This window comes from Marmota flaviventris, chromosome 17 (genome assembly GCF_047511675.1).
Source record: "Marmota flaviventris isolate mMarFla1 chromosome 17, mMarFla1.hap1, whole genome shotgun sequence".
NCBI classification, from domain to species: Eukaryota; Metazoa; Chordata; class Mammalia; order Rodentia; family Sciuridae; genus Marmota; species Marmota flaviventris.
In genome coordinates, this window is record NC_092514.1 from 41732177 (window position 1) to 41759206 (window position 27030).

The following is a 27030-nucleotide window of genomic DNA, read 5'->3' on the forward strand; positions in this document are numbered from 1 at the left end:
AGGCTTGAATATATGAATGCAAATGTCCATATATTGAGCTAATGCTATTATTTTGTTGGCACAACAGTATGATTTGGATAAATCTGTATGAGACAGGAAACACACACACACACACACACACACACTTTTTTTTTTGGTATCAGGGACTGAACCTAGGGTTGCTCTACCATTGAGCTACACCTCCAGACTTTTTTATTTAGAAGTCTTGTAAAAGGAAGTCAGTGTATGCATCAATATATTGGCGTTTCTTCTATCATGTTTTCTAGATCCTATGTTTTCTTCTAGCAGTTACAAAGTTTCTGGTCTAATTCCTATTATCTTTGATTTACTCTGAGTTGACTTTTGTGCAGGGTGAAATAGAAGGATGTAGTTTCATTCTTCTGCATATGGGATGGATTTGTTTATAGCCTTTACAATTTCTTTGTCAATCAGTTAGTTCCTCTATCCCTAATTTCTCCAGCACAATTAAAATGAATGGGTGATAGATTCTGTTAAATGCTTTTTCTGTGTCTATTGAGATGGTCATGTGATTCTTGTCTTAAAGCTATTAATGTAGTGAACTGCATTTATTAATTTGTGTATGCTGAACCAATCTTGCATCCCTGAGATGAAACCCATTTGATCATGGTATACTAAATTCTCAATGTGTTTTTGAGTGTGATTTGCCAGTATTTTATTAAGGAATTTTGCATCTATGTACATGAGGAATATGGTCTGAAGTTTTATTTCCTTGATGTATCTTTGTCTGATTTTGGGATCAGGGTAATATTGGCTTCATAGAATGAAATTGGCAGTGCTCCCTCCCTTTCTATTTCATGCAATAATTTTAGAAGAATTTGCTTCAGTTCCTCTTTAAAGGTCTGGAAGGAACTTGGCCAAGAATCCATCTGGTCCTGGGTTTTTCTTTTGAATATTTTTATTGTTGTTGTAGATGGACACAATATCTTTATTTTATTGATTTATTTTTATGTTGTGCTGAGGAACAAACCCAGTGCCTCACACATTCTAGGCAAGTACTCCAACACTGTGCTACAACTCCAGCCCCCTGGGCTTTTCTTTGTTGAAAGACTTTTAATTGCTACTTTGATCTTACTGCCTGATATTGGTCTGTTTAAGTTTTCTACATCTTTATGATTCAATTTGGTCAGGTCATTTCTGTCTAGCAATTTGTTAGTATCTTTGAGATTTTCCAGTTTATTGGAGTAAAAACTTTCAAAAATAGTTTCTAATGACCTTCTGGATTTCAGAAGGATCTGTGGTGATATCTCCTTTTTCATCTTTAATTTTGCTGGTTTGGATCTTCCTTTGGTTAGTTTGGCTAAGCATTCATAAATTCTGTTTATCTTTTCAAAGAACCAACTCTTTGTTGCACTAATCCTTTGCATTTTTTAATTTTCAATTTCACTAATTTTGGCTCTGATCTAATTATTAATTATTGTAGAACTTAATTATTAATATTATAAATATACATTTTTTCTCTCTTCTACTGATTTTAGAGTGAGTTCTTTTTCTAGGGCCTTGCGGTATAACATTTATTTGAGATTATTTGGGAACTCAATGCTATAATTTTTTTTCTCTTAGCACTACCTTGATATTGTCTCAGAGATTTTGATATGTTGCATCTCTTTTCTTGTACTGTTTCCAAGAACTTTTTAAATTTCTCCTTTGATTTCTTCTATGATCCATTCTATATTCAAAAGTATATCATTTAATCAAGATGTTAAAAAAGGTTTTGTTCTTATTGATTTCTAATTTCATTCCATTATGATCTGATAGGATGTAAGAAATTATTATTATTTATTGTTATTTGCAAAGACTTGCTTTGTGTCCTTAAATATGATTTATTTTAGACAAAGTTCTATGTGCTACTGAGAAGAAAGTAAATTCAGTCACAGAAATAAAATATTCTAGAGATGCCTGTTAGATTCATTTAATTAATAGTATTTTTTTAGTTCTGAACAATCTTCACTTAGTTAGCTCTGGACAACCTATCTAACGGTGAGGGAGGTATGTTGAAATCACCCAGTATTACTTTAACGTGGCTACTTCGTTCTTAAAAATTGAGAAGGGTTTGTAATATGTACATAGGTGTACTGACATTTGGAGCATTAATATTTATAATCATATCTTGTTTTGAGATAATTGCCTTAATCAGTATAAAGTGACATTTTTTTGTCTCTTCTGATTAATTTTGGCTTTAAAGTCTACTTTGTCTGATATGAGAAAGCTAGCCCTGCTTGCTTTCTGTCTCCATTTGCATAGCATATTTTTCCCCATCCTTTCACCTTTAGCCTGTGAATGTGTTTGTTCATAAGGTCGCTTGTAAACACCATATGGTAGGGTCTTGTTTTTTTGATCCATTCTGCCAATCTATGTCTTTTGATTGGAAAGTTTAGACCATTTACATTCATTCTGTGTTGTTATAGAGACTATTTTTATTTCCTGACCTTTTTTTTTTTTTAATTTTTAGTTGTAGATGGACACAATGCTTTTATTTTTTATGTGGTGCTATCAGATACAGTGTGCTAGGCAAGCACTCTACCCATGAGCTACAACGCAAGCCCTATTTCTTGACATTTTATTTTTAATACTTCATTTACCCTGATTTTCATTTAACTGACTATATAATTCTAGTGAGAGTCATCCCTGTGTTGGCTCTTAATGAAATACTTCAACTAATATGTTTCATGGTGCAGGCTCTGTGGTTAAAAATTCTTTTTAGTTTCTGCTTATCATGAAAGATTTTAATTTCTTTGTCAATCACAAAGGATAGTTTTGTTAGATATAATATCCTTGGTTGGCACCTGTTTTCTTTTAAGGCTTGGTGTACATTATTCCAAGTCCTCCTGGTTTTTAGGGTCTAGGTTGAGAAATCAGTTGAAATTCTTTTTTTTTTTTTTTTTTAAAGAGAGAGGGGAGAGAGAGAGAGAGAGAGAATTTTAATATTTTTTTGTTTTCGGCAGACACAACATCTTTGTTTGTACGTGGTGCTGAGGATCAAACCAGGGCCGCACGCATGCCAGACAGGCGCACTACCGCTTGAGCCACATCCCCAGCCCTCTCTCTTTTTTTTTTAATATTTATTTTTTTTTAGTTGTAGTTGGACACATTAAACTTGTTTTATTTATTTTTATGTAGTGCTGAAGATTGAACCCAGGGCCCTGCATGTGCTAGGCAAGCGCTCTACCGCTGAGCCATAATCCCAGCCCAAGAATTCAGTTGAAATTCTAATTGACTTACTTCTAAATGAGAGCTGCCAGTTTTCTCTTGCAGTTTTGAGAATTCTATTCACATTCTGTATATGAGGCATTTTAATTATAATGTGTTTTGGAGAGGATTTTTTTGATCTTGCCTATTTGGAGTTCTAAATGTGTCTTATATTTGGATTTCTATATTGTTCCCAAGATTTGGAAAATTTTCTCATATTATTTCATTGAAAGGTTGTACATTCCTTCACTTTTGATATCCCAAATTTCTTGAATCTTTTGGTCATATTTTTTTTATTTTTATTTATTTATTTTTAAATTTTTTATTGTTGGTTGTTCAAAACATTACATAGTTCTTGATATATCATATTTCACACTTTGATTCAAGTGGGTTATGAACTCCCATTTTTACCCCATATACAGATTGCAGAATCACATCCGTTACACATCCATTGATTTACATATTGCCATACTAGTGTCTGTTGTATTCTGCTGCCTTTCCTATCCTCTACTATCCCCTCTCCCCTCCCCTCCCCTCTTCTCTCTCTACCCCCTCTACTGTCATTCATTTCTCCCCCTTGTATTATTTTTCCCTTTCCCCTCACTTCCTCTTGTATGTAATTTTGTATAACCCTGAGGGTCTCCTTCCATTTCCATGCAATTTCCCTTCTCTCTCCCTTTCCCTCTCACCTCTCATCCCTGTTTAATGTTAATGGTCATAGTTTCTTAATATCTTTTCTTCATTGTTGACTTTATTTTCAAGGTTACATAGTTTGTTTTCAAGGCCTAAGAATCCGTCTTCAAAGTACTTTCGTTGATTAGTGATACTTTCATTTGAATTTTTAACTTGATTTAATGAGTTTTTTATTTCAGGATTTCTTTTTAGTTCTTTTTCTGAAGGTTTATTGAAATGATCTTTCATTTCTTATATTTTTTCTTTTTTTATATTACATATGTATTTTTTATGTAAAACTATTGTATTTTTGATTAATTTTTAATTTTATTAGTTTTTATTTGTTCCATATTCATTGGTGCATTATAATTGTACATAATGGTGGTCCTGTATTTTCTAAGTTCATTCCTTCCATGTTCTTTCAGCTCACTGAACTTTTAAACTATAAACTTTCTAAATTCTTTTTCTGACATTTCCTTCATCATAGTGTCAATGGGATCAGGTGTTGAAGTGTTGTGGGCTCTTTGTGGTTGTTTGTTCCCTTGCTTTTTCATACTGTTTGGATGTATACAAATCTGGTAGAATGATTACCATGTCTACTTTTATGAAGTGACTGTATGGTGAGCTTCTTTTTCTTAAGTGCCCTGAGTTTGGTGAATACCCAGGTATTGATACTTTCACTCAACATGTGTCCTCTACTATTCCCAATATCAGCACCACTTTGAGAGAAGGCACTACTCTGTATTAACTACAATCACTTTAAGCAAAGAGCCATCTACAAATCAACCTTAGGAAAAATAAAAACTTGTTGAAAATGTTTTCCACAGTTCCTCTATTATGGGTGTAAAATTGAAGTAATGTTCTGGAATATGCTGAAAAGTTAGTTATTAAAGACAGTAAGATTACTATTACATTACTTAGGGGGCTGAAAGGGAAGGAGAGAAAAACTGGGCAAAGGAGGACAAAAAAAAAAAAAAAAAAACAAGAAGGGATTGAATTCAAGGATCCTTTACCACCAAGCTAAATCTCCAGTCCTTTTATTTTGAGACATAGGGTCTCACTAAATTGCTTAGGGACTCATTAAGTTCCTGGTATTATAGGTACACTAGCCACTGTGCCCAGCCCAAATCTAAATTTATTGACAAATTTAAAAGCAATATGGAAAGATATTGCTTGATTAATGAAAACTGAAAATATTTTCACATTAAGAGATTAATAAGTATAATACAGAAAAATTTTTATTTGGAAAACTATTAATAGGTTCAAGAATCTTATAATAGAACCCAGTGGTGTGTAAACACTGAATTACATCCCCAGTCCCCCACTTTTTCTTTAAAATTTTCAGACAGGGTCTCATTAAGTTATCCAATTTGGCTTTAACTTATGGTCCTTCCTCTGCCTATTGAGTCACTGAGATTATAGGCATCAGCCACTGCACCAAGCTATAACTACCCATTTTATTCAAAACTTATTTTTGTGAATGGAACCCTAATACCCAGTACTCCACTTACCATACCATTTGCCAAAGTAGGCTTGGTTAAGAACTAACCATGGGAATCAAGTCATATTTACCACTGCCAGCAGTTTCCGAGGCTTCAGATGCAGTAGAAATATTGTCTGAAAATTTCTCTTCTGTGGTATTCACATAACTGAGGTTGCCTCCAATTTTATCTTCACCTTGCTCCACAGAATGTAGTGCTGTTCCGAAGGAAAATTTCCCTCCATTCAGAACAGATGATGGCTCAATTACAACAGGGTTGGCATCCTAATGTCATGAAGTCAAGAGATAAAAAAGCAAAATTTAATCATCTAATAACTACATGTCCTTCAAAAAACAAATCTCAGAAAAAAAAATGAATTACACAATCATCTATTATTTCCTATCCTTTTGGGAGGGTTGAAAGTCATTCTAAAATATTTGAATATGTACTAAATTTTAATCTCTTTAAGAGGGAAGGATGAGTGTGTATATTATCAATTCATCCATTTATAATATTTTTTTATATATAGTTGGCAAAAAAGAATGTTAAAGACTGAAGGACTCCACCACATACCTAACTGATTTTATTCTGTTGGATACTTTTTATTTTCCCTGCACAGGGAATTGAAGCTAACATCTCATATATGCTAGGCAAATTACCACTGAACTATATTCCCTGCTATGCTATATGATACTATGCTATTATTTTATGACATGGCCCAGATAAATTGTCCAGGTTGATTTCAAATTTGTAATCCTCCTGTTCCAGCTTTACAAGTAGTTGGAATTACAGGTATGTCCCACCATGTAAGAAGTTCATTCATTTTTATTATTAAAGATTATAAGATCACTGTAGAATAAAATAAAAATAAATATCCTATGTACTCAGATTCCATAATTTAACAATAACTACAGTTGACTATTTTTTTTTTTTTTTGTACCAGGGATTGAACTCAGGGGCTCTCACCAACTGAGCCACACCCCCAGCCATATTTTGTATTTTATTTAGAGACAAGTTCTCAATAAATTGCTTGGCGTCTGTCTTTTGCTGAGGCTGGCTTTGAACTCGAGATCCTTCTGCCTCAGCATCTTGTGTCACTGGGATTATAGGTGAGCGCCATTTAGTTGACATTTTGATGTGGGTTTTTTTTTTTTTTTGGTTTTGTTTATTACATTTTATTTTTTGGTACCAGGGATTAAACCTAAGGATGCTTAACCATTGAGCCACATCCCAGCCCCTTTTTGAGACAGGGTCTCACTAATTTGCTTATTAGGCCCTTGCTAAGTTGTTGAGACCAGCTCTGAACTTGCGATTCTTCTGCTTCAGTACTCTGTGCTGGCTGAGATTACAGGTGTGTGCCTCCATGCCTGGCATGTTTTCTCTATTTCTTTTCTTATTCTATTTACTTATTTTTGTGATACTGGTGACTGAGCCCAAAGCCCCATACATACTAAGCAAGTGCTTCAACTCTGAGCTATATCACCAGCCCTTTTTATTTTATTTTTCAGATAAGATCTTACTATGTTGCTCCTGCCTTAGCCTCCTGGGTATCTGGGATTACAAGCGATGTGCCACCAAACTCAGTTGTTTTTCTTTATATCTTATGACTAAAAAATATATATTTGGGGCTGGGGTTGTGGCTCAGTGGTAGAGCACTCACCTAGCACCTGTGAGGTGCTGGGTTCAGCACCACATAAAAATAAATGAATGAAATAAAGGTATTGTGTTCAACTAAAAAAAATATTTAAAAAAATGTGTTTGTAGAAGATGAGTGAAGTACTACTTGAGTTATAAAATTTCTTCAGAGCTGACTGCTAAAAGATCCAAAGATTGATAGTATTTATCTGGCTTACAGATTAATGAGGAAAAAACAGCTAAAAAATGTTGAGCAATGTTTCTCTAATAATATTGGCTAAAATTAGAGAAGTCATAATTGCTATAAAAGAAACAAAAACATGAACTCTGCTATTATTTATATGCTAGGACTTGGAGTTTTGTCTTTTAAATTTGATATTTACATAGTAATCTTTTCTTTTTTGCAGCACTGGGAATCAAACCCTGAGTCTTGCACATACTAAGCAAGTGCTGTACCTTTGAGCTACATTCCTAGCCCTATTGTACAGTTTTATCTACTATAGCTCATGTCAAGAGTTTACTGAATGCCACTGAATTCTTTTGTACACGCTATTGTCTATCTTCTCAGGTGCCTATGGGATTCTGATGTACTGGTTAATCCTTTTAGTCTTTCTTTCAGCTTCTACACTTCTTGACTTCTAGTGAAATAGCTAACTTTATCCATTCAACTAATCCTATCATTATTTTCCTTAAAATAAAAAAACGATCAAATCAATCATGGTTATACACTGTAGAATCTTCAAGAAACATTGCCTCTTTTTTTTTTTAAAGGTATTGTGTCCATCTACAATTTATTTATTTTTTTTAAAGATAGAGTGAGAGAGGGAGGGACAGAGAGAATTTTTAATATTTATTTTTTAGTTTTCGGCGGACACAACATCTTTGTTTGTATGTGGTGCTGAGGATCGAACCCGGGCTGCACGCATGCCAGGCGAGCGCGCTACCGCTTGAGCCACATCCCCAGCCCCACATTGCCTCTTTTTGACAGAATTGTATGTTTCTGGCTTCTTAGGGATTTTATTTTTTTAAATTAAACATCAACAACAGATTTCATTTTGTTTTTATTGACTTCTAGATCTGAAATTATCTGATATTATCCTAGAAGTCTATGCTTTCAGAAGATAGCTTTCCAGATAAATAAAAGATTCACATATGGTGAGACATTTCCTTGCTTTGAGTCATTGATCCTCAAAGAGTTAAGGGATACTTTACTGTAACAATTCTATTTTGAGAATTTTATAATTACCTCTGAGTTGTATAAAAAGTTTATGTGTTCCAAAATATTAGTCAGATTTCATCTTTTTTTCCTATTCATGATACTCCTTCACATATAAACAATAAATGTTAATGATCTTTTTCTAACTACTACATATAAATTAATGCTATTTTATTCTCTGGTCTTTAATTATCCTCAAGAAATAGAAGAAGCAGAACAACATGCCTGTAATGCCAGTGAGAGGCTAATGCATGAGGATTTCAAGTTGTGGGCCAGCCTGGGCAACAAAGCAAGACTGGTTTCAGAGGTATAGTACATGGCTGGCTGACTCCATTGTTCTGGGTCCAAGGTGAGGCAGAACATCATGGCAGAAGGGCACGCCAGAGGAAAGCAGTTCATGAGGTGGCAACGAAGAAGCAGAGAAAGCTTAATGATCTTAAATTACTATATTATGTTAATTTTACATTTCAGTATTCTGAAATGCTGGTTTTGGAAAAATTAGGATATATGGGGTAATGGAAAAAGTACTAAGATATACTGAGCTCCACATCTAAATGGGTAAGAAAGTAATTGATTAATATAGCTTTTTATTATAAAACCTAAAGAGAGCCCAGAAGCTTCATTTGGAAACTGAGAGAAGAGAGGCACTTTAAAGTACATTCTAGTTTTAAAGTTCAGTAAAACTCAACAGTAATATCTGTACATAAATAGTAATAGCTACTCTCTGATAGGTCTCAAAACGACACTCATATATACTATAATGATAACAATTTCAACATTTCTCTTCACTTAAGTTTTTACTTATAAGAAAAAATCTTGGCTCTATAATTGGTAAGATCTCAGGAGCAAAGATACAATTATATATTCAAGTGAATGAATCATAGTCAACCTGAGTTAAACCATACCAAGAAAGGATGCCTTAATTTCCTGCTTCCTTGGTCTGTGATTTTTTTCATTTTGGCATTACACATGTAAAACATATTGTCTGCCCTCACAGAAAATTTGTAACTCACATAAGCAAGTATGTCATTCTGTAAAGAGAAAATATAACTAAAGCTAATTGATAACTTAGGTAGACATATGATGCCCAGAGTAAACGCAAGTTTGTTTTTTTTAAATATTTTTTTAGTTGTAGATGGACACAATAACTTTTTATTTATTTATTTTTATGTGGTGCTGAGGATCAAACCCAGTGCCTCACAACTGCGAGGCAGGCACTCCACCACTGAGCTCTACCTCTAGCCCCTAAAGTCAAGTTTTTGACATGTTAAAAACTCTTAATTTTGTTTTAAAGAAGGCAATTTGTCAATGTTGCTATGTGTGGAAAAACAAAATTTAAATCACAAACTAATTACTACAGCTGCTGCTACAACTACTGCTACTTACTACTACCACTACTGACTCTAAAGTTACTTAGGGAAGTGTTTCACATATATTAACTTATTTAATTGACATAACATCCTCATTAATATAGGTTTACTATTATTATTTCATTTATCTATTGATTGACTGATTGATTATTGGGGGTGCCAGGGATAGAACTCAGGGGCACTCGGCCACTGAGGCACATCCACAGCCTTATTTTATATTTATTTAGAGACAGAGTCTCACTGGGTTGCTTAGTTCCTTGAGGTTGCTGAGGCTGGCTTTGAACTCACAATCCTTCTGCCTCAGCCTCCCAAGCTGCTGGGATGGATAACAGGTGTGTGCCAGTGTGCCCCGCAGTTTATTATTAACCCCACTCTTCATATGTGGAAATTGAAATAAAGGACAAATTATTTGTTGAAGGTCATATGGAAAGGTACAGGGACAGAACTCCAATACAGAGTGTTCACATTCACAACAATTATCTTATACTTTCTCATAACAGCTAATACTTATTCAGTACTTACTATGTATTGTTTTATTTCTAAAAAATGTTACATGAATTTTAGGAAATTATTTTTTATTTAGTAAAGAATATTTTCCTAATATATATCTTCAGAAAGAATTGCTACTACAAAGGAGACCCAATCATTGACTACCTTAATTTTGTCTCTCTCTGGCCTGTTCTTTTCTGAGTAATTTTTTTTTACTGACTTTTAAAAACTTTGTTCTGAGTAATTCTTTACCTCAGTCTACCTTCAATTGCAGGATTCTAGATCTCAGAGATAAACATCTTGTGACAGAAATTGAAATTGCCTGCTGAGCATCATCAATTTTTTTGGCCCTGACAAGATTCTGCACAACCAGACCCAGGATAGTAATAAACCAGACTACAGCCTGACCAAGATTTCTGGCTCTGAAAACACCCTCAACTCTTACCTTTTCTGTTACCTATTAAATCCTAAAGCTATTATTGACACCATGAAGACAGTACTTAGATCTGTCTCCTAAGTGTGGCCATACTTGAGAATAAATTTCTTTCCTGCTTTACCATTAATTTTTCAATTTGGTTTTTTGAGGTCAGGAGCCAAGCCTGGTCCATTCATACCCCTCTGCACCCCAGAGCCATGCCTTTGGTCAGGACTCTACAGTAATATCACTCTACGTATTAGTAAGCTGTCAATGTCCCTGCCTCCTCCTTCTCCATATTAAGTGGTACTTTCTGCTCAGGTGTCTCATAACAGTTGGCTTTTAAGTAGATTAAAAAATCTGCATTTGATAGACCCAAGACAAAATACAGAACATCAGAGTGGGTAAAGGAATAGATTCTCCCTTGTAAATCTTTCCCTTACTATACCTCCCCTAGTTCCTTAAATGCACAATAAGGTATAAACTAGGTTCATGTTCTTAGCAGTGTACTTCTGCTTATAAGGGACGGACATGCATATAAGACCCAAACCTCTATTATATTCCTACACAAAATAAAAAGTAATAAATCTGATATAAAATTAGGTTTGTGTCTATATGTGGTAAAATATTAATAACTAGTCATTTTAGGGCCAAACTAAGAATATAAAGACCAAAAAGTGTGTCAAAATAGACTGATGATGTACTCCAATGTTTTTGTTTACTATCTGTACTCAACATTACCCACCTACAAGATCCCTAAATCACCTGCCTACTTTTATTCCTTCAGATACCCCCAAGGTCATGTTTGTTAATTAATATTTTATATTTGAAAACATACTATAACTGTGTGCTGTGGCTCATGCCTATAATCCCAGTAATTTGGGAGGATGAGGCAGGAGGATGCCAAGTTTGAGGACAGTCTCAGCAACTTAGTGAGATACTGCCCCCAAACAAATACATAAAATAAAAAGGGATAGGGATGTAATTCAGTGGTAAAGTGCCTCTGGGTTCAACTCCAAGTACAAAAAAAAAAAAAGAGAGAGAGGAAGAAAACATACTATAATACTTGGCAAAATGGAAAAAGAATGAATTAGAATGATAGAGTAGATAATGTAAAAAGTCTCTTTAATTACCAATAGTCTGAGAATGAGCAGTGACAGAAAAGAATATAGGAAAAAATATGAATCAAGTTGTTATAATTTTGGTAACAACTTGGTAAATAACAATAAGCAATCTACCAACTGGTTCTCCACAAATGGAGACATTCAATTCCTGGCATTACTCTTTTTAGTTTTCTAATTCGGGGCGGGGGGGGGGAGTCTATCTTGAATAAGACTCTAGAAGCTGGGTAGAGTTGCATATACCTGTAATCCCAGCTACTCAGGAAACTGAGGCAGAAGAATTGCAAGTTCAAAGCACGCCTGGGCAATTTAGTAAGACCCTGCCTCAAAAAAAAAAAAAAAGACTCTGGTAGAGTTTAGATTTCTAATGTTATTTCTGAAATGAAATTTCGTGAATAAGATATTAACAATTCTTACCCAAGTGTCTTCAACTTTTCAATGGAAAAGATTAACTAATGAAGAATAGTATACATGATATAGGTTTTCACATTAGTCCTTAAGTTAAATTCCAGATCTTCTACCCTAACAAGATATTCACCTTACTTTGTATCTCAGGACCAAGTTCCTCACAGGTAAAGTATCATCTTCCTCATAGGGATGTTTTGAGAATTAGATGAAATGTGAGATGCATGACATATACAGGCATCCCTATGTTCAATGTTATGTTGTTTACAAGGTTGTTGCAAGGGAAGAAATTTGTGTGGAAGTTTATGTGTAGAGCCCAGCCCATAGCAAACACAGAAGATATATAAATACTCATTTCCTTTCCCTTCAAACCTTTATGTTGAAATATTATATTACTGGCCAGTAATCACAGAAAGTCTGATGTAGCTGAAAATCTTATGAAAAGGGTAGATAAACAGGAATCTAACTCACGTATTTGACATATTCTTTCCACTGCTGCCACCACTGCATGGAGATGATAAACCAATTGTGTCCTGGCTGCAGACCATACCTGCTTTCTCGTTCTAACCATCCTCTGTACATACAAAAGAAATTCAGTACATCAAATGAAGTTGTGTGAAACTGAGAACAATGCCCACAACTTATCAGAATAAATTTTTAAAAAGAAAAACATGAAACAAATGTACCCTAGAGAGTGCCACAATTTCTATTACTGAAATACTGGTTCCACTGATAAGCTAATTTCAATAATCATAGGCCACCACTGAACTTCACCTAAAGAATTAATTTACAATAACATAAAATTTATCTGTTTCAAATATACAACTAAGTGATTTTAGTAACATAATTACAAATGTATGTAACCATTGTTTTCCTCTGGCACTGGAGATTGAACCTAGGGGCACTTTATTACTGAGCCACATGCCCAGCCCTTTTAAAAATTTTATCTTGAGATGGTCTAAGCCACCCAGGCTGGCCTCAAACTTGTAGCGGGGACTTCTAGCATGTGCCACTATACCCTGTCAACTGGTCTTTTTTCTGAGACCAGGGATTAAACCCAGGGGGCTTAACCACTGAGTCACACCCCCAGTCCTTTTCTGTTTTTATTTTGAAACAGGGTCTTGCACAGCTGTTGAGGTCGGCTTTGAACTTGCCATCCCTCCTATCTCAGTCTTAGAGTATCAGGGATTACAGGCATGGGCCACCACACCAGCCAACCCATGGTCTTCTAAAATCTAGCCTTTTACTTAGCATCATGTTTTGGAGGTTCATCTATGTTGTAGTTTTGTTATTAAGTACTATTCCATTGTATACATACACCACATTTAGTGATAGGTGGTAGGTAGCACCTACAGTCCCAGCTACTGGGAAGCTGAGGCAGGAGGATCATTGAAGCTCAGAAGTTCAAGGCCAGCTTAGGCAACACAGCATGACTCCAACTCTCAAATAATGACATGCCATATTTTGTCTATCTACCCAATAGCTGGTGAACGTATGAAACTAGTTAACCAATTTCCAACAACATTCCTGTTAGCAATATTATCTATATTCTAATTTCTCTACACCATTGAGAACATTTGTTATACACAGTCTTTTCTATTATAAATTTTCAAGTAGGTATGAATTATGATTTTTAAAGAAGTATCTATGTTGGAGGTAAAAAAATCACATAACATGAAATTAATTATTTTAAAGTATATGATTCAGTGATATTTAACACAATGCAATGTTGTTCAACCATAATCTTTATTAAGTATTAAAAGATTTTCATAGACTCCAATTTAACACTCATCCCCATGACCTACTTTCCCCAGCTCTCAACACCTATCAATCTGCCTTCTGTACCTATGAGTTTACCTTTTTTAGATATTTTACATAAATGGAATAACACAATTTGTGACCTCTTAGTCTGCCTTCTTTTACTTAGAAGGTTTGTGAGGTTTATCCATGCTGTAGCATGTAACAGTATTTCATTACTAAATAATAATCCATTGTGTGTGGGGGTGTGTACACACACACATATACACATATACATAATTTCTTATTTCTCCATTCATCCACTGATTGTCATAGAGAGTGTTTTCACCTTTTTTGCTACTGTGAATAGTGATGCTATCCTATATACATTATATACAAGTATTTGTCTGAGCACCTATTTTTCAAATCTTTTGGGTATAAACCTATAGGTCGAATTTATATAGTTAAAAGCAGAATTACTGTGTTACATGCCAATTCTGTGTTGAGGAACCAAGAAAGTGTTTTCCACAGTGGTCATACAATTTCACCTTTCCACCAGCATGAGGGTTCCAATTACTCTACATCCTTCTTATCAAAACTTTCATTTTAAAAGTTATAACCATCTTACTGGGTAAGAAATAGAATTTTATTGTGATTTCATTGTGCATTTCCATAATGACTAATTACATTGTACATCTTTTCATATGCTTGATAAATATTTGCACATCTCTGATAGAGAAATGTGTATTTAAATCCATTTTTATGTCTCCATTTTTTAGCTGGGCTGTTTGTTGTTTTGTTGAATCACAGGAGTTCTTTATATCTTTTGTTTACTATACTCATATATGTTCTTAAAATACTGTCTCTCATTCTGTAGGTTGTCTTTTTAGTAATTAGATAATATCTTTTGATGTATAAATGTTGATGTCAAATTTATAGTTTTCTTTGGTTGCTCATATTTGAGTTAAAACCTAAAAACTTTTGTAAAAATCCAAATCATTTTGTTAGCTATAGAGTTCATATAGCTCCCCTCCCCACCCCCCCAGCTCTTTAAGAAAAATACTGTTCCTCTCAATTGTGGATCCCATACTTTTTGATGAGAAAAAATATGTTAATCATGTTGAGAATCTCTCATGTGATAAGCAGATTCTCTCCTGCTGCTTTTAAAATTCTCTCCTGACAATTTCATTATAAAGTGTCTCAGTGTGGAACTTGAGTTTATCTTTCATGAGGTCCAGTGAGATTTTTCAATGTGTAGGTTGATGTCTTTTTATCAATTTGGGAAGTTTTCAGTAGTTATTTCTTCAAATATTATGCCCCTTTCTCTTTTCTCTCCTTGTGAAATTCTTTGTTAATACTGTAATAGTGAGGTTTTTGTATGTTAAGTCCAACATTTGGGACCACTTCTGAGATAGTTTCTATTAACTGTATAAGGGACATACTTCCCTGTTTCATTTCATGTCTCATGATTTTCTGTTGTTCACCTAGACACATTTGATAATGTATGTTACCAACTCTGAATTTTTATATCTCTGGTTTGGTTGACTTCCTGGACCAATAATCTATAGAAATATATATACAAACACACTCATGTGATCCTCATGCCTCAGCTTCCCACATATACCACCATATACTGCCCCAAATGAATTTCTTTTAAGTAAAAATGGAGGCAAAACCCAAAGAAAACTCAAAACATCCCAAATAAAATAAACTATTTTGGAACTAATGATTTTATTTATTGGTATTGGGGATTGAACCCAGGAGTGCTTTACCACTAAGCCACATCTCCAGTCCTTTTTATTTCTGAGACAGGGTCTAAGTTGCTTAAGTCCTAAGTTTCTGAGGCTGGCCTTGAACTTGTGATCCTCTTGTCATAGCCTCCCAAGTTGCTGGAATTACAGGTGCATGATATTGTACCCCTTAGAAACTCTGAATTTCAAATTTTGATTTATTGAAAAATAAAATAAAGAATACAAAAAGTAGTACATTATTAGTGTTTTAATGAAAGGGGTCCCAACTTGATTTTGCCATGTCTGGGGTAATTTTGGGTTAAGTTCCTCACTTCTTTGAATCTTGGTTTCCTCTTTTACCAAATGAGATGACACTAATTTCATGCATTTATTCTGATGGCTGGATAATGAAAATGGAAGTATTTGATGACGAATACATTTCTATAAAAACTTGAGTATATTATTATTTTTAAAGAATAGGAATAAGTAGTTGCAAAATCAACCAAAAAATACAGCTGTATAGCATTCTTTCTTTGATATAACACACATATTTTACCATAAATAATTTATCCCACAAAAATCCTTAGGTAAAGGCATATAGACTTTACTAATATAATATTTATATATGTAAATTTTATATACACATTTTATAAAATTATATTAAAGAAGGCCTTTTATAGATGCATCATCAAAATAAGAAATAAAATAGTATTCCAGAATATTTCAATTTTTGTAAAAATTTTACAAATATAATGGTGGACATATATGTAAGTAGCTATGTGAGTATAAAAAACATCAACACTTGTTATCTAAAAACACAGAGGTCAGGTGCACTTTTTTTTTTTTTTTTGATTAACTCTATTTTCTTCATGTTCCCACATGAATTGTTCTTCTATCAAAGAAAAATGACTATGTATTATAAGATGTCTTTTTAAACTGAAAAATGTTGGGTATGCAATTCAATTTTAATGTAAAAAAATTTTTTTTTTCTTTTTTAGTGCTGGGGATTGAATCTGAATCCTCATATATGCTAGGAAGCACTCTATCACTAAGCTACAACCCCAGGCCCAGTGACATTTTAATGTTAAAGAGAATTTGATTTCTAAATTAATCTATTCCTTTAGTTAGAAAGGTACTTTATGTTTTACAGGTTTGAATCTTCAATTATATAATGAAAAAAATACACAGATATTACAAATTTACCTAATAATTTGTCCTTCTTCTTCTGGAGTTGCTGGTCGTAATCCCAGAACTATATGACAAACCTATGAGGGAAAATGGTAATTAAGACTTCATTGGTGCAAATGACTAGGCTGTGCAATATTTCACATTTTCTGCACGAAATCTACTTTCTAGCAATAATTGTGGTGTTTTAAAAAAGAATATTTATTTTTTAGTTGTACACAATGTCTTTATTTTATTTACTTTTATGTGGTGCTGAGAATCAAACCCAGGGCCTTGCACGTGCTAGGTGAGTGGTCTACCGCTGAGCCACAATCCCAGCCCAAGAATTTTTTCTTTTTTTAAATGAAGATTAACTTCCAGTCTCTAAGAGGGGAGGAAATGGAAGGGAAGGAACAAAAGAAAAGGGAAGGAGAAAGGAAAGTGGAAATAGAAAAGGAACAAATAAGTACTTCTCAGAATATTTTATTAATAGTATCCCTCTCCATGCAGGGATTGAACTCAGGTTCTCACTCATGACAGGCAAACTCTCTACCACTGAGGTAGACCACTATCCCTAATATTACATTTTTAAATATAATGCTCTTAGAGGGTATATTTTCATTGCTGTAAAGTATACCATTGGATGCTTATGCCACAGTTTATTTATCCAACTACTATTGATATATATGTAGGTCATTTTCTGTTTTAGGCTATAACACAAGGCATGTAAGAATGACATATAAGACTATATGTCTTGGGCTGAGGCTCTAGCTCAGTGGTAAAACGCTTGCCTTGCATGCATGAGGCACTGAGTTCTATCCTTAGCACTAAATAAATAAAGATATTGTGTATTCATTTACAACTAAAAATATGCATAAAAATATTTTTTTAAAAAAGACTCTATGTCTTTTGGTGCTTAGTGAAAAACTGTAGATTTATACCAGGGTATATGTGATTGCTGGGTCACAGGGTATGCATATGCTCCAAGATTCATCAGTATTATCAAACAATTTCCAAAGTAATTATAACAATTTATATTCCCATTAGTTCTGTGTGAGAACTATACTTACTTGTTACTCAACAATAATAATTCATATCACTAACAATTTAATCATTCTGGTGGGTATCTTATAGAATTCCAATCATGGTTTTAATATATATTTCCACAGGAACTAAAAAGGTTATCCTTTTTTCATAAAAGTATCAGGTATTTTGATATTCTTTTTTATACCTATGCACAGTACCTGTTTTGGATTTGTTTGGTTTTTTATTATTTTGCAGATTTTTTATGTTGGGATTCTGTATTTTTCTAATATTTGTTGTTTGCCCTATATTGAGTTGTTAATTGGATATAGGTATTGCAAGTATCTTCTTACATTCTGTGCTTATCTTTTCATTCTCTTAATAGTACCTTTCGTGCTGGGTTTGTGGCTCAGTGGTAGAGCATTTGCCTAGCACGTGTGAGGCACTGGGTTCAATTTTCAGCACTACATATAAATAAAAAAAAAAAACAAATCAAAGTCCACTGACAACTAAAAAATATTTAAAAAAAATAGTATCTCTCTTTCTCTTTTTAAATGGCATCTCTTGATAAAAAACAAGTTAATCATTTTACTAAAGTAGAACTTACCAATCTTTTCCTTTATTGTTAGTACTTTTTATGTGCCTTTGATACCTCAAAATTTTTGAGAACTTTCAGTGAGCATTCATGTTCTACCTTACCATCTTCCAGTGGTATACAGGATAATGTAGTTCTCTTTTCATAATATATGGTTATGCAGTCTACATGTGATAATACTAGCTATTATATGATGGAAAAGAACAGAACTAGGGTACTACTACCTTCTGTACCTATTATTTACCTTAAACATACCTGGAAGAGGAGATTCAAAAATTCATTGGCAAGAACATTTTTCACACTCCAGATCTGATAGTCTTCCAGAGTAAGATGGCCCATCTGAAAGATATCCAAAAAGATATCATGTTAAGAATATCCTTATTTTTTATAGCATTTGAATAAACATAGTTTATTAAACTTATACTGGTCATCTTTCTAAAAGCAAAACAGTAATTTAGAGTAGATGCTATGTGTTCATCTGAAAAGCAGGCCAGCTAGTATAAATTTACAAGTAATAAAACTTATACAAATTCCATTTGCAGTCAATGGTCAAAGTGCTTATTATGGATAATCTTTTTTCAATAAGACTTGAAAAGTAACTTTAGAAATTTGTGCTTCAAGGACTATGAAAAACCATAGGAAAGCCTAAGTGGGCAAAATGGAATGTTTATTAATTTTGAAACAAAGAAAAAACAGATTTTTGGCTTATGCTTTATCATCCTAACAATATTCTAAGATCTTCTTAGAAACATAAGGCAACACTAACAGGCTTAAGAGATTTTTTAAAAACTTAATATATGTCTAGAATGAGTATCTAAGTACACTTCTCCAAAATAAAACTGAACATATTACTTTCTTAAGTACAGCAAAGTAACATTTTTGTCATGTCAAGTATACTAAAAATTACACAAACCTAGAAGCCAATACATATATTTTTCTCATCAAGCCAAAATATAATCAAATGCATATATGTCATGTGTCCAACCACTGCCTAAAACCCTGAATAATGTGTTTAGCTTTTGCTATTTAGTGATATTGATCTATTTTCTTTGCATTACATAATATCATGATACATAAGATTTTAAATCACCCTTATAATTATAGGTTTTCATGACTCAACTTCTATTTAGATATATTAACAATCTAAATGTTAGCTAAAAACAAACCAGAAAAAAAATTTCTTCCTCTTCATTTTCCTAACTTTCCCACAATGGCAAGGGTAAATTAGTATAAGTTCATTCTTATATATTTGCCTAGATGCAATCCATTGGAAAATTTTATGATTTGTGGGAATGCAAATGTTATATTTAGTGAATTTCACACACACAATACTACATTGCATTCTCAAAATTATAGATAGCTAAATCCAAACAGATGTTCTAGTAACATTTACCCTGTCCATCTGTCTATCAACAGAGTCTTGCTAAGTTGTTGATGCTGGCCTTGAATTTGCAATTCGTTTTGCCTCAGTCTCTTGAGTCACTGGGATTACAGATGCTTAACACTCCTTTTATGACCCAAATATACTGATGGTAGTAAGTTAATAAAGAAAATACACTCACACATTTTTAAAAGAGCTTTTGTTCAAAAAGTGAGAAGCAGTGAAAAGGGGTAGGCAAACCATAAGGTCATGCCTAACAGTGAATCATAAAATCTTTCTTTTCTTGATCACTTTTTAAAAATTGTACTGTTTACTCTTTTTTTCAAAGAAGCATTTTCTTTTCTTTTTAAATTTTTTTTGTAGGTGTAGATGAACAGCATGTCTTTGCTTATTTTTTTATGCAGTGTTAAGGATTGAACCCAGTGCCTCACATATGCTAGACAAGTGCTCTGCCGCTGAGCTACATCCCCAGCCCTCTGTTTTCTCTTAATTAAGAGAAAGGACTTTAAAGACTTTATTTTTCAAATACAGTACAAGAAGCTGAAAAACATCTGGATCTGATGTACATAATGTAATAAATAATAAAAAAGATCGCTGACTTAGAAGCCTATGTACCTATGTACTACAACCCCAGCTCCAATACCTATATATTTATAAAATTCTCAGAAAAAAAGGTGTTATAAATTGCACCTTTATTAAAGCATTTTTTAAAATTTTTTATTTTTAGTTGTCAATGGACCTTTATTTATTTTATGTGGTGCTGAAAATCGAATCCAGTGCCTCACACATGCTAGACAAGTGCTCTACCACTGAGCCACAACCCTAGCCAAGCATTTCTAATAAAACTTTTCCAGGTTTCTATTTTTATACATATCAAATATAAGTGGATATCTTCATTTTTAACAGAAGAGATAAAAGAAGGGGGAAGACTGTCTAAATCACCAAATAAAGCTCAAGCCCTGAAAAACTCACTTCTACTATTTGTTTCTATTGGGTATCAGTAAGGCTACGGTAATTCCTTCTGATTATTATTTTTTAAAAAAAAATATTATTTAATAATATTACTGTGACCTATATTCTACCAGTCTCCTATTTGGTACATGTCATTTTGTGAGTACAAAGACTCATAAACTTAACTCAAATGTGTCTCACATAAGTACATTATTTTCAACTTCAGAGGGGCATGTATATACATCATAGTAAGACAAGCTGTAGCAGTAAACAAGTTTTTTTTTTTTCTTATCAAAATAATTCAAGGATTTATCTTTATAAAATACATGTATTCTGATTACTATTTAAGGGCTCAAGAAAGACCCTTACACAATAATAGAAAAAAAATTATTATTATTATTATTATTTTTTTTTTTTTTTTTTTTTAAAGAATACATGCTCTGGGGCTGAGGTTGTGGCTTGCATGTGAGAGACCCTAGGTTCGATCCTCAGCACCACATAAAAATAAATAAACAAAATAAAGATATTGTGTCCATGTAAAACTAAAAAATAAAAATAAAAAAAAAAAGAATACATGCTCCATCCAGATTTAAGATAAAAAATATTCCCATCATCTTGGATATCCTTATGGTTCATACAGTTAGTTCAAATATGTCTAAAATCACCAACTTCTATCACTGTTTGTTTTGTTTCTGATCCTTTTTTTTTTTTAAAGTTTTTTAGTTGTAGTTGGACTCTTTACCTTTATTTTATTTATTTATTTATTTTATTTTTTTAAGAGAGGGGGGGAGAGAGAGAGAGAGAGAGAGAGAGAGAGAGAGAGGATTTTAATATTTATTTTTTAGTTCTCGGCAGACACAACATCTTTGTTTTGTATGTGGTGCTGAGGATCGAACCTGGGCCGCACACATGCCAGGCGAGCGCGCTACCGCTTGAGCCACATCCCCAGCCCCTTATTTATTTATTTTTATGTAGTGCTGAGGATCAAACCCAGGACCTAGCACATGTTAGGTGATCACTCTACTGCTGAGCCACAACCCCAGCCCCTGTTTCTGATCTTAATATGAATGGGATTGTACAGTATATATTGTATGATACTACTTGGCTTTTTTTTGTCAAATATCATGTTAGCCAAATCATATCTTATTAAAATAGAAGAAACAAAGATGATACAACCACAGATGTAAAAGAATGTGTCTACTTAATTCTTACGTTAGTCATCCTAGAGTTGTTTAAAGATGGAATGGACTAATTTAGAGATAATGTGGAGGTATTTTAACTATACATGGTACGAATGATGCAGAAGGATTAACAGAATATAGAAACAAGCTACACATCTTCATTTATAAAAAGATATTAGTCATAGCTAGACTCACCTTTGTGGTGTCATGTGCATTCAATATGCCTTCTACAATATCGGAGAGATTCATGTGTAATTCCTTTAAAAACAGCAACCCAAAAGAGTAATTAGAAAAGAGTAAGTGGATATAATTTTTATTTTATTATTCAGTAAAGCTTATACTGTATGTTTCTCAAGTATTTTTTAAAAACTATAAATAGGTTCTCATATTGTTTTTAAAATTAAGACAATTTTCTTGTTATTCATTATTACTTTATAAAATTAGTTCAGTTTATTACATTTTTCTAAGCCAATTTTCTAAGCCAAACTCTCTTCCCAATTTTAAATCTTTAGGCTATGAATATTTTGAGCAGAATTATAAAGCAATTAAAAAAGCATTAGCAAATTCTTTTCTCTTTCTCAAATCATTCAATCCATTTTACTGTTGGAAGCTTATACTCAATAAGATATAAACAATCAGAACTTACAGGGATATCATCAGTTCGGTTGTCCTTCCAGACCTCTAAAAGTGCAACTACCATGTCTCTCAGTTCAACCCTGGAGAGAACTCCATCACGGTCAACATCAAATACCTTGAAACAAACTAATGACAAGAAACTCTTACAGAGGGAGTTTATTTTCATATTAAGAAGTCTTTACCTTTTATTAGAAGCTGCAATTGTATAATTAATTTTTCAATGAGTATATTCTGGAATAGTTCTCATCGGTGATAAGACTATATATCACATTTTTTGGAACTTGCAGAACTTCCTGCACAGAATTTGTCAATCTATTGGCAGTGCTGGTGATTGAAACCAGGGCATTGAGCATGTTATGCAAGTACTCTACCACTGGGCTATGTTCCCAACCTCCCTAAGTTAATTTCTATTACTTGAAATTGATTATTGCAAAAAGGATGGGACTAGGCATGACAGTGCATGCCTGTAATTCCTGCAACCCCAGAGGCTGAGGAAGAAGGACAGCAAGTTTGACATCAGTCTGGGCAACTTTATCAAGACCCTGCCTCAAAAAGAGTAGGCAGGGGCTGGGGTTGTAGCTCAGTGGTAGAGTATTTGCCTAGTACATGTGAGGGACGGGGTCCGATTCTCAGCACCACATAGTAAGTACATTAAGAAAGTAAGTAAATAAATAAATAAATACATAAAATAAAGGTATTGTGTCCACCTGCAACTTTAAAAAAGAAAAAAGAAAAGAAATACATAGGCAGGTACTGGGAATATGGCTCAATGGTAATCCATCCCAGGGTTCAAGCCCTAGTATCATAAAAAGGATAATTGCACAGTTGTTTCACAGATGTTTGAAATATCTCAATTACATTGAGAATCAGTAACAACAAGCTGGTGTAAACATAACTTGTTTTTTCACTTTATCTCCCCCAATGTAACTAATCTATATTATTTTTGTTAAGAACAGTTAACTTTTTAAAGAAGTTCAAATGCAGTATGCTAAGAAATTGAAAATCAGCCCTTTGCTAATTAACTCCAAGTGAATTATTATAGTTGGTCAATTTCCATTGAAACATCAGCAAAATAGAAACATTAAAACTTTACAAAAACTCTTTTTTTTTAATATTTATTTTTTAGGTGTAGATGGACACAACACAATGCCTTTATTTTTATGTGGTGCTGAGGATCGAACCCGGGTTCCGCCCATGCTAGGCGAGCACTCTAACGCTAAGCCACAATCCCAATCCCAGCCCCTTTACAAAAACTTTTAAAGATGTAATCAACCTCACATGAGAAGCAGATTTCAGCCTCCTTATTTAGCATTAAATTTTAATGAGAACAATGTATCACATAGCAGGTTTGGAATAATGGTCTATCAATAGGGAACAAAAAATAAATTTGAATTTTATAAATTACCTATTTCATAAATCCCTAAAATAGAGTAATTATGGTATTAAATCAACTAAGTACATCATAAGTAAATTACTAAAGATAAAAATATCAAGTAAAACTTCCCAAATAGGCAAATCTGTGAAGTTCTATTTTAGAAAGAGAGAAATATCATCCTAGGAAATATATTTGATTTAAATTCCGATTAAATGTAAATTGTTACATTTTTTTCATGTATGGTTAAGATTTAATAATGCAATATATTTATGCTTATAAATTATGCTACAACATTTTAGGTGTTTAAAAGGCCATTTTAATACTTAATAAAATTATATTCTGATCATAAATTTCATTTTTCAAATAAAATATTAATGTATGCATGTGACAGAAAATGAATTACTCTTCAAATTATGCAAGACACACAATTCTCAATATAAACTAACAAAAAATATTTCTTAAATGCATAAACTGTCATTTATCGTGAATTACAAATGCTTCAGGAAAATGAACCCATTATTAATAGCAAACATCCCTAACTACGCATTAGTAAAACAGACAATTGCTTCTTTAGACTGACCTTAGTAAAACTCCAGAATGAGATTAATATTAGACACATTTGAGAGTCAATGGAAACTCAAGCCTTAATCCATGGATAATCTTACACAGAAGAAAGCTGATTTTCTCTCTACATAGTTTGCAATTTTTCTCATACTGTTTATCATACTTACATTTTTGTCTTTCAGCTAGGGGCCCCCTGCAACAGGCTGATAACCCACAGGATATCTCTTTAAAATCTATGTGATTGTCACGATTTTCATCAAAAGCATTAAACAAACCTAGAAAACAGAAAAAGACACTATAAATCCCAGCCAACAAACTTTCTAATGTTAACACTGGCATGTTTGTAAAAGGAGGAATGACTTTCCCATGGACTGAAATTTTAAAAAAAAGAAAAAAGTATATCTTTTTCTCTTGGTATAATTATAACTGAAACTTATGATCCTAGCAGAAAACATATTATAATCTTTTATTATTTGGTTAGGTCTTTCTGTATCTTTTTCTTATCAATTCTTCTAAAAACTTAAAAATGTCTACATTTTTTAAAGTTGGCAAATAAAAATTAAGAACTAACACAAGGCAGAAATTATAACAATTATATTTAGAAAAGTTTAACTGTTCAGTAAGCAAATATTTAAAGACACACCATCATATCTTCAATAAACTCCCATAAAGCTCTTTTATGAAACAAAGGGATTTACACCATACTACAAGAAACAAATTCTCTACACATCAACTTCTTTGTACCAATCTTTCACACATGGATGTTTTAAATTTCAGAAATGAAAAGGAACTTATAAAGTTGAATCTTATGCTTTTAATTTTTTTGTAAAAATATAAATGGAATGATTTTGTGTTCAAATGAAATGATATATCAATCTATAATTCTAAAAAGGTAAAAATACAACTGACTGCTGAAGTAGCTGGAAACCTAGGGCATTATCTGCTCTGGCTCCCCTAATGAGTACTTCTGATGTATCTGAGATATCTGAAAAATAATGTATCTGAGATATCTGAAAAATACAGATCATATATTTCAAGAAACTAATCCAATATCGTCCATATAAAGATAAGAAAACTGAAATGCAGCAGGAGTTAAGTGATTTACCAAAAGTACTAACTTTAAAATCTTCAAAACCAGGTTAGGGGTATAGCTCAGTGGTAGAGTACTTGCCTAGCATGTGCACAGCCCTGGGGTTTGATACCCAACACTGCAAAAACAAACAAAAAACCAAAAACAACCAAAAGAAAACAAAAAACCAAAAAAAACTTCAAACCAGAAGCAGAACCCAAGTACTCAGATTTCCAATGATGATTTTTATGATGTCATTCACATGTATTCTTTTTTTTTTTTTTAAGTCATAGCAATAATTTAGAGATACACTGAACCTGAGATGATCTAGTTTTGTAGTTTCCTTCTTCTTTTTGATGGTACAGGGGACTGAACCTAGGGCCTTGCATATGCTAAAGAAGCACTCTACCACTGAGCTGCATCCTAGCCCTAGTCTAGTAGTTTTTCTTTTTCCCCTGGAGCGGGGGTGGGGGGGTGGGGGGGTGGGGGGGGGTGGGGGGGGTGTTTGGGGATTCAGCAGTGAAAGTTTATCTGAAAGAAAAAAAGTGGAAGCACCTTAGAGGAATAGGTGGCACCTATTCAGTGGCCACCACCATCCCTTACTAGAAGACAATTTCATAACCACTGACTTGGTCAAACTCACTTTATGTTTGAGGACATTCAGGTATAGACAGCTAAGCTGATTATGTAAGGCAAAACAGAAAATGAAGCTCAAAACTACTAGACTATACTATCTCCAAGAAACTTGACAACCTACAAGAATATAACATTTTAGAGTTAGAAATAAGAAATGGGTTCAGGAATATTTATTTACCAATGAACATCTGTATAATATGGAATAATTCCTACCTTCACTTAGAGATGGACGAATAGGTGGAGAAACCAATGGGCCAAAGGTTTCTAAATCAAATCGTCCAGTCCGTGATTGAGCCTTCAGCAACCAATAGCGTTTCTCAAGATCAATGATGTCTGATTCTTCCACTGAATCAAATTGAACAACATTATAAAAGATCAGAATGCTCTTCTTGGCAATTTGCTCATCCTGGTTATATACCTTTTAATTTCCCAATTACTAAAAATAATTATGATTAAAAGAAAACAATAAAATTTATTATATCTAAAATGACAGGAGGACTGCAGATATAACTCAGTGGTAGAGCATTTGACGTGCATGTGCAAGACCTTGGGTTCAATTCCAGTACCACAACAAAACAAAATCAAGCAACTAAAGTCTTAGGAAAATTAAATCATCATAATAATAAGTTCCCCATTCAGTATGCTGCTTAAATCCAACACAACATGTAAAATATTATACGACTAAGTCTTTTTTTTTTTTTTTGGATGTCTCACACTTTTTAATCTGTTTTCATTTTCATTAATTTTCAACCTGTACCTTAGATTTAAAGTTTCAATGTTTATCTTTTCTCCTGTAAAACTATAAACATCATAACAGGAGGACCCATGTCTATTCATCTTGTCAATACGCTGACTGACTTATATATTCAATACTTGCTGAACAAAGGGAAAAAAATATATATATATAGTATATGATAGCAAAAGTAACAAAGTCAGTAAATGACAGGAGGTGGAGGAGGTTTCACAAAATCATGAAA

At 33.3% G+C, this 27030-nt stretch overlaps 1 protein-coding gene across 3 annotated transcripts in view; it reads right to left on the reverse strand.

Annotated features, from left to right (window-relative positions):
- The window catches only part of Usp32 (ubiquitin specific peptidase 32), a 167360-nt gene that overhangs the window by 50770 nt on the left and 89560 nt on the right, over positions 1–27030 (reverse strand). For all 3 annotated transcript variants that reach the window (XM_071603755.1, XM_027950240.2, XM_071603754.1), the window contains exons 6-13: positions 26267–26398; positions 24516–24623; positions 22420–22535; positions 21969–22031; positions 18516–18599; positions 16682–16743; positions 12483–12585; positions 5452–5644 (exon numbers count right to left, since the gene is read on the reverse strand). In XM_071603755.1, the coding sequence (XP_071459856.1) occupies positions 5452–5644; positions 12483–12585; positions 16682–16743; positions 18516–18599; positions 21969–22031; positions 22420–22535; positions 24516–24623; positions 26267–26398 (861 nt within the window). The remainder of the gene's footprint in view (positions 1–5451; positions 5645–12482; positions 12586–16681; positions 16744–18515; positions 18600–21968; positions 22032–22419; positions 22536–24515; positions 24624–26266; positions 26399–27030) is intronic.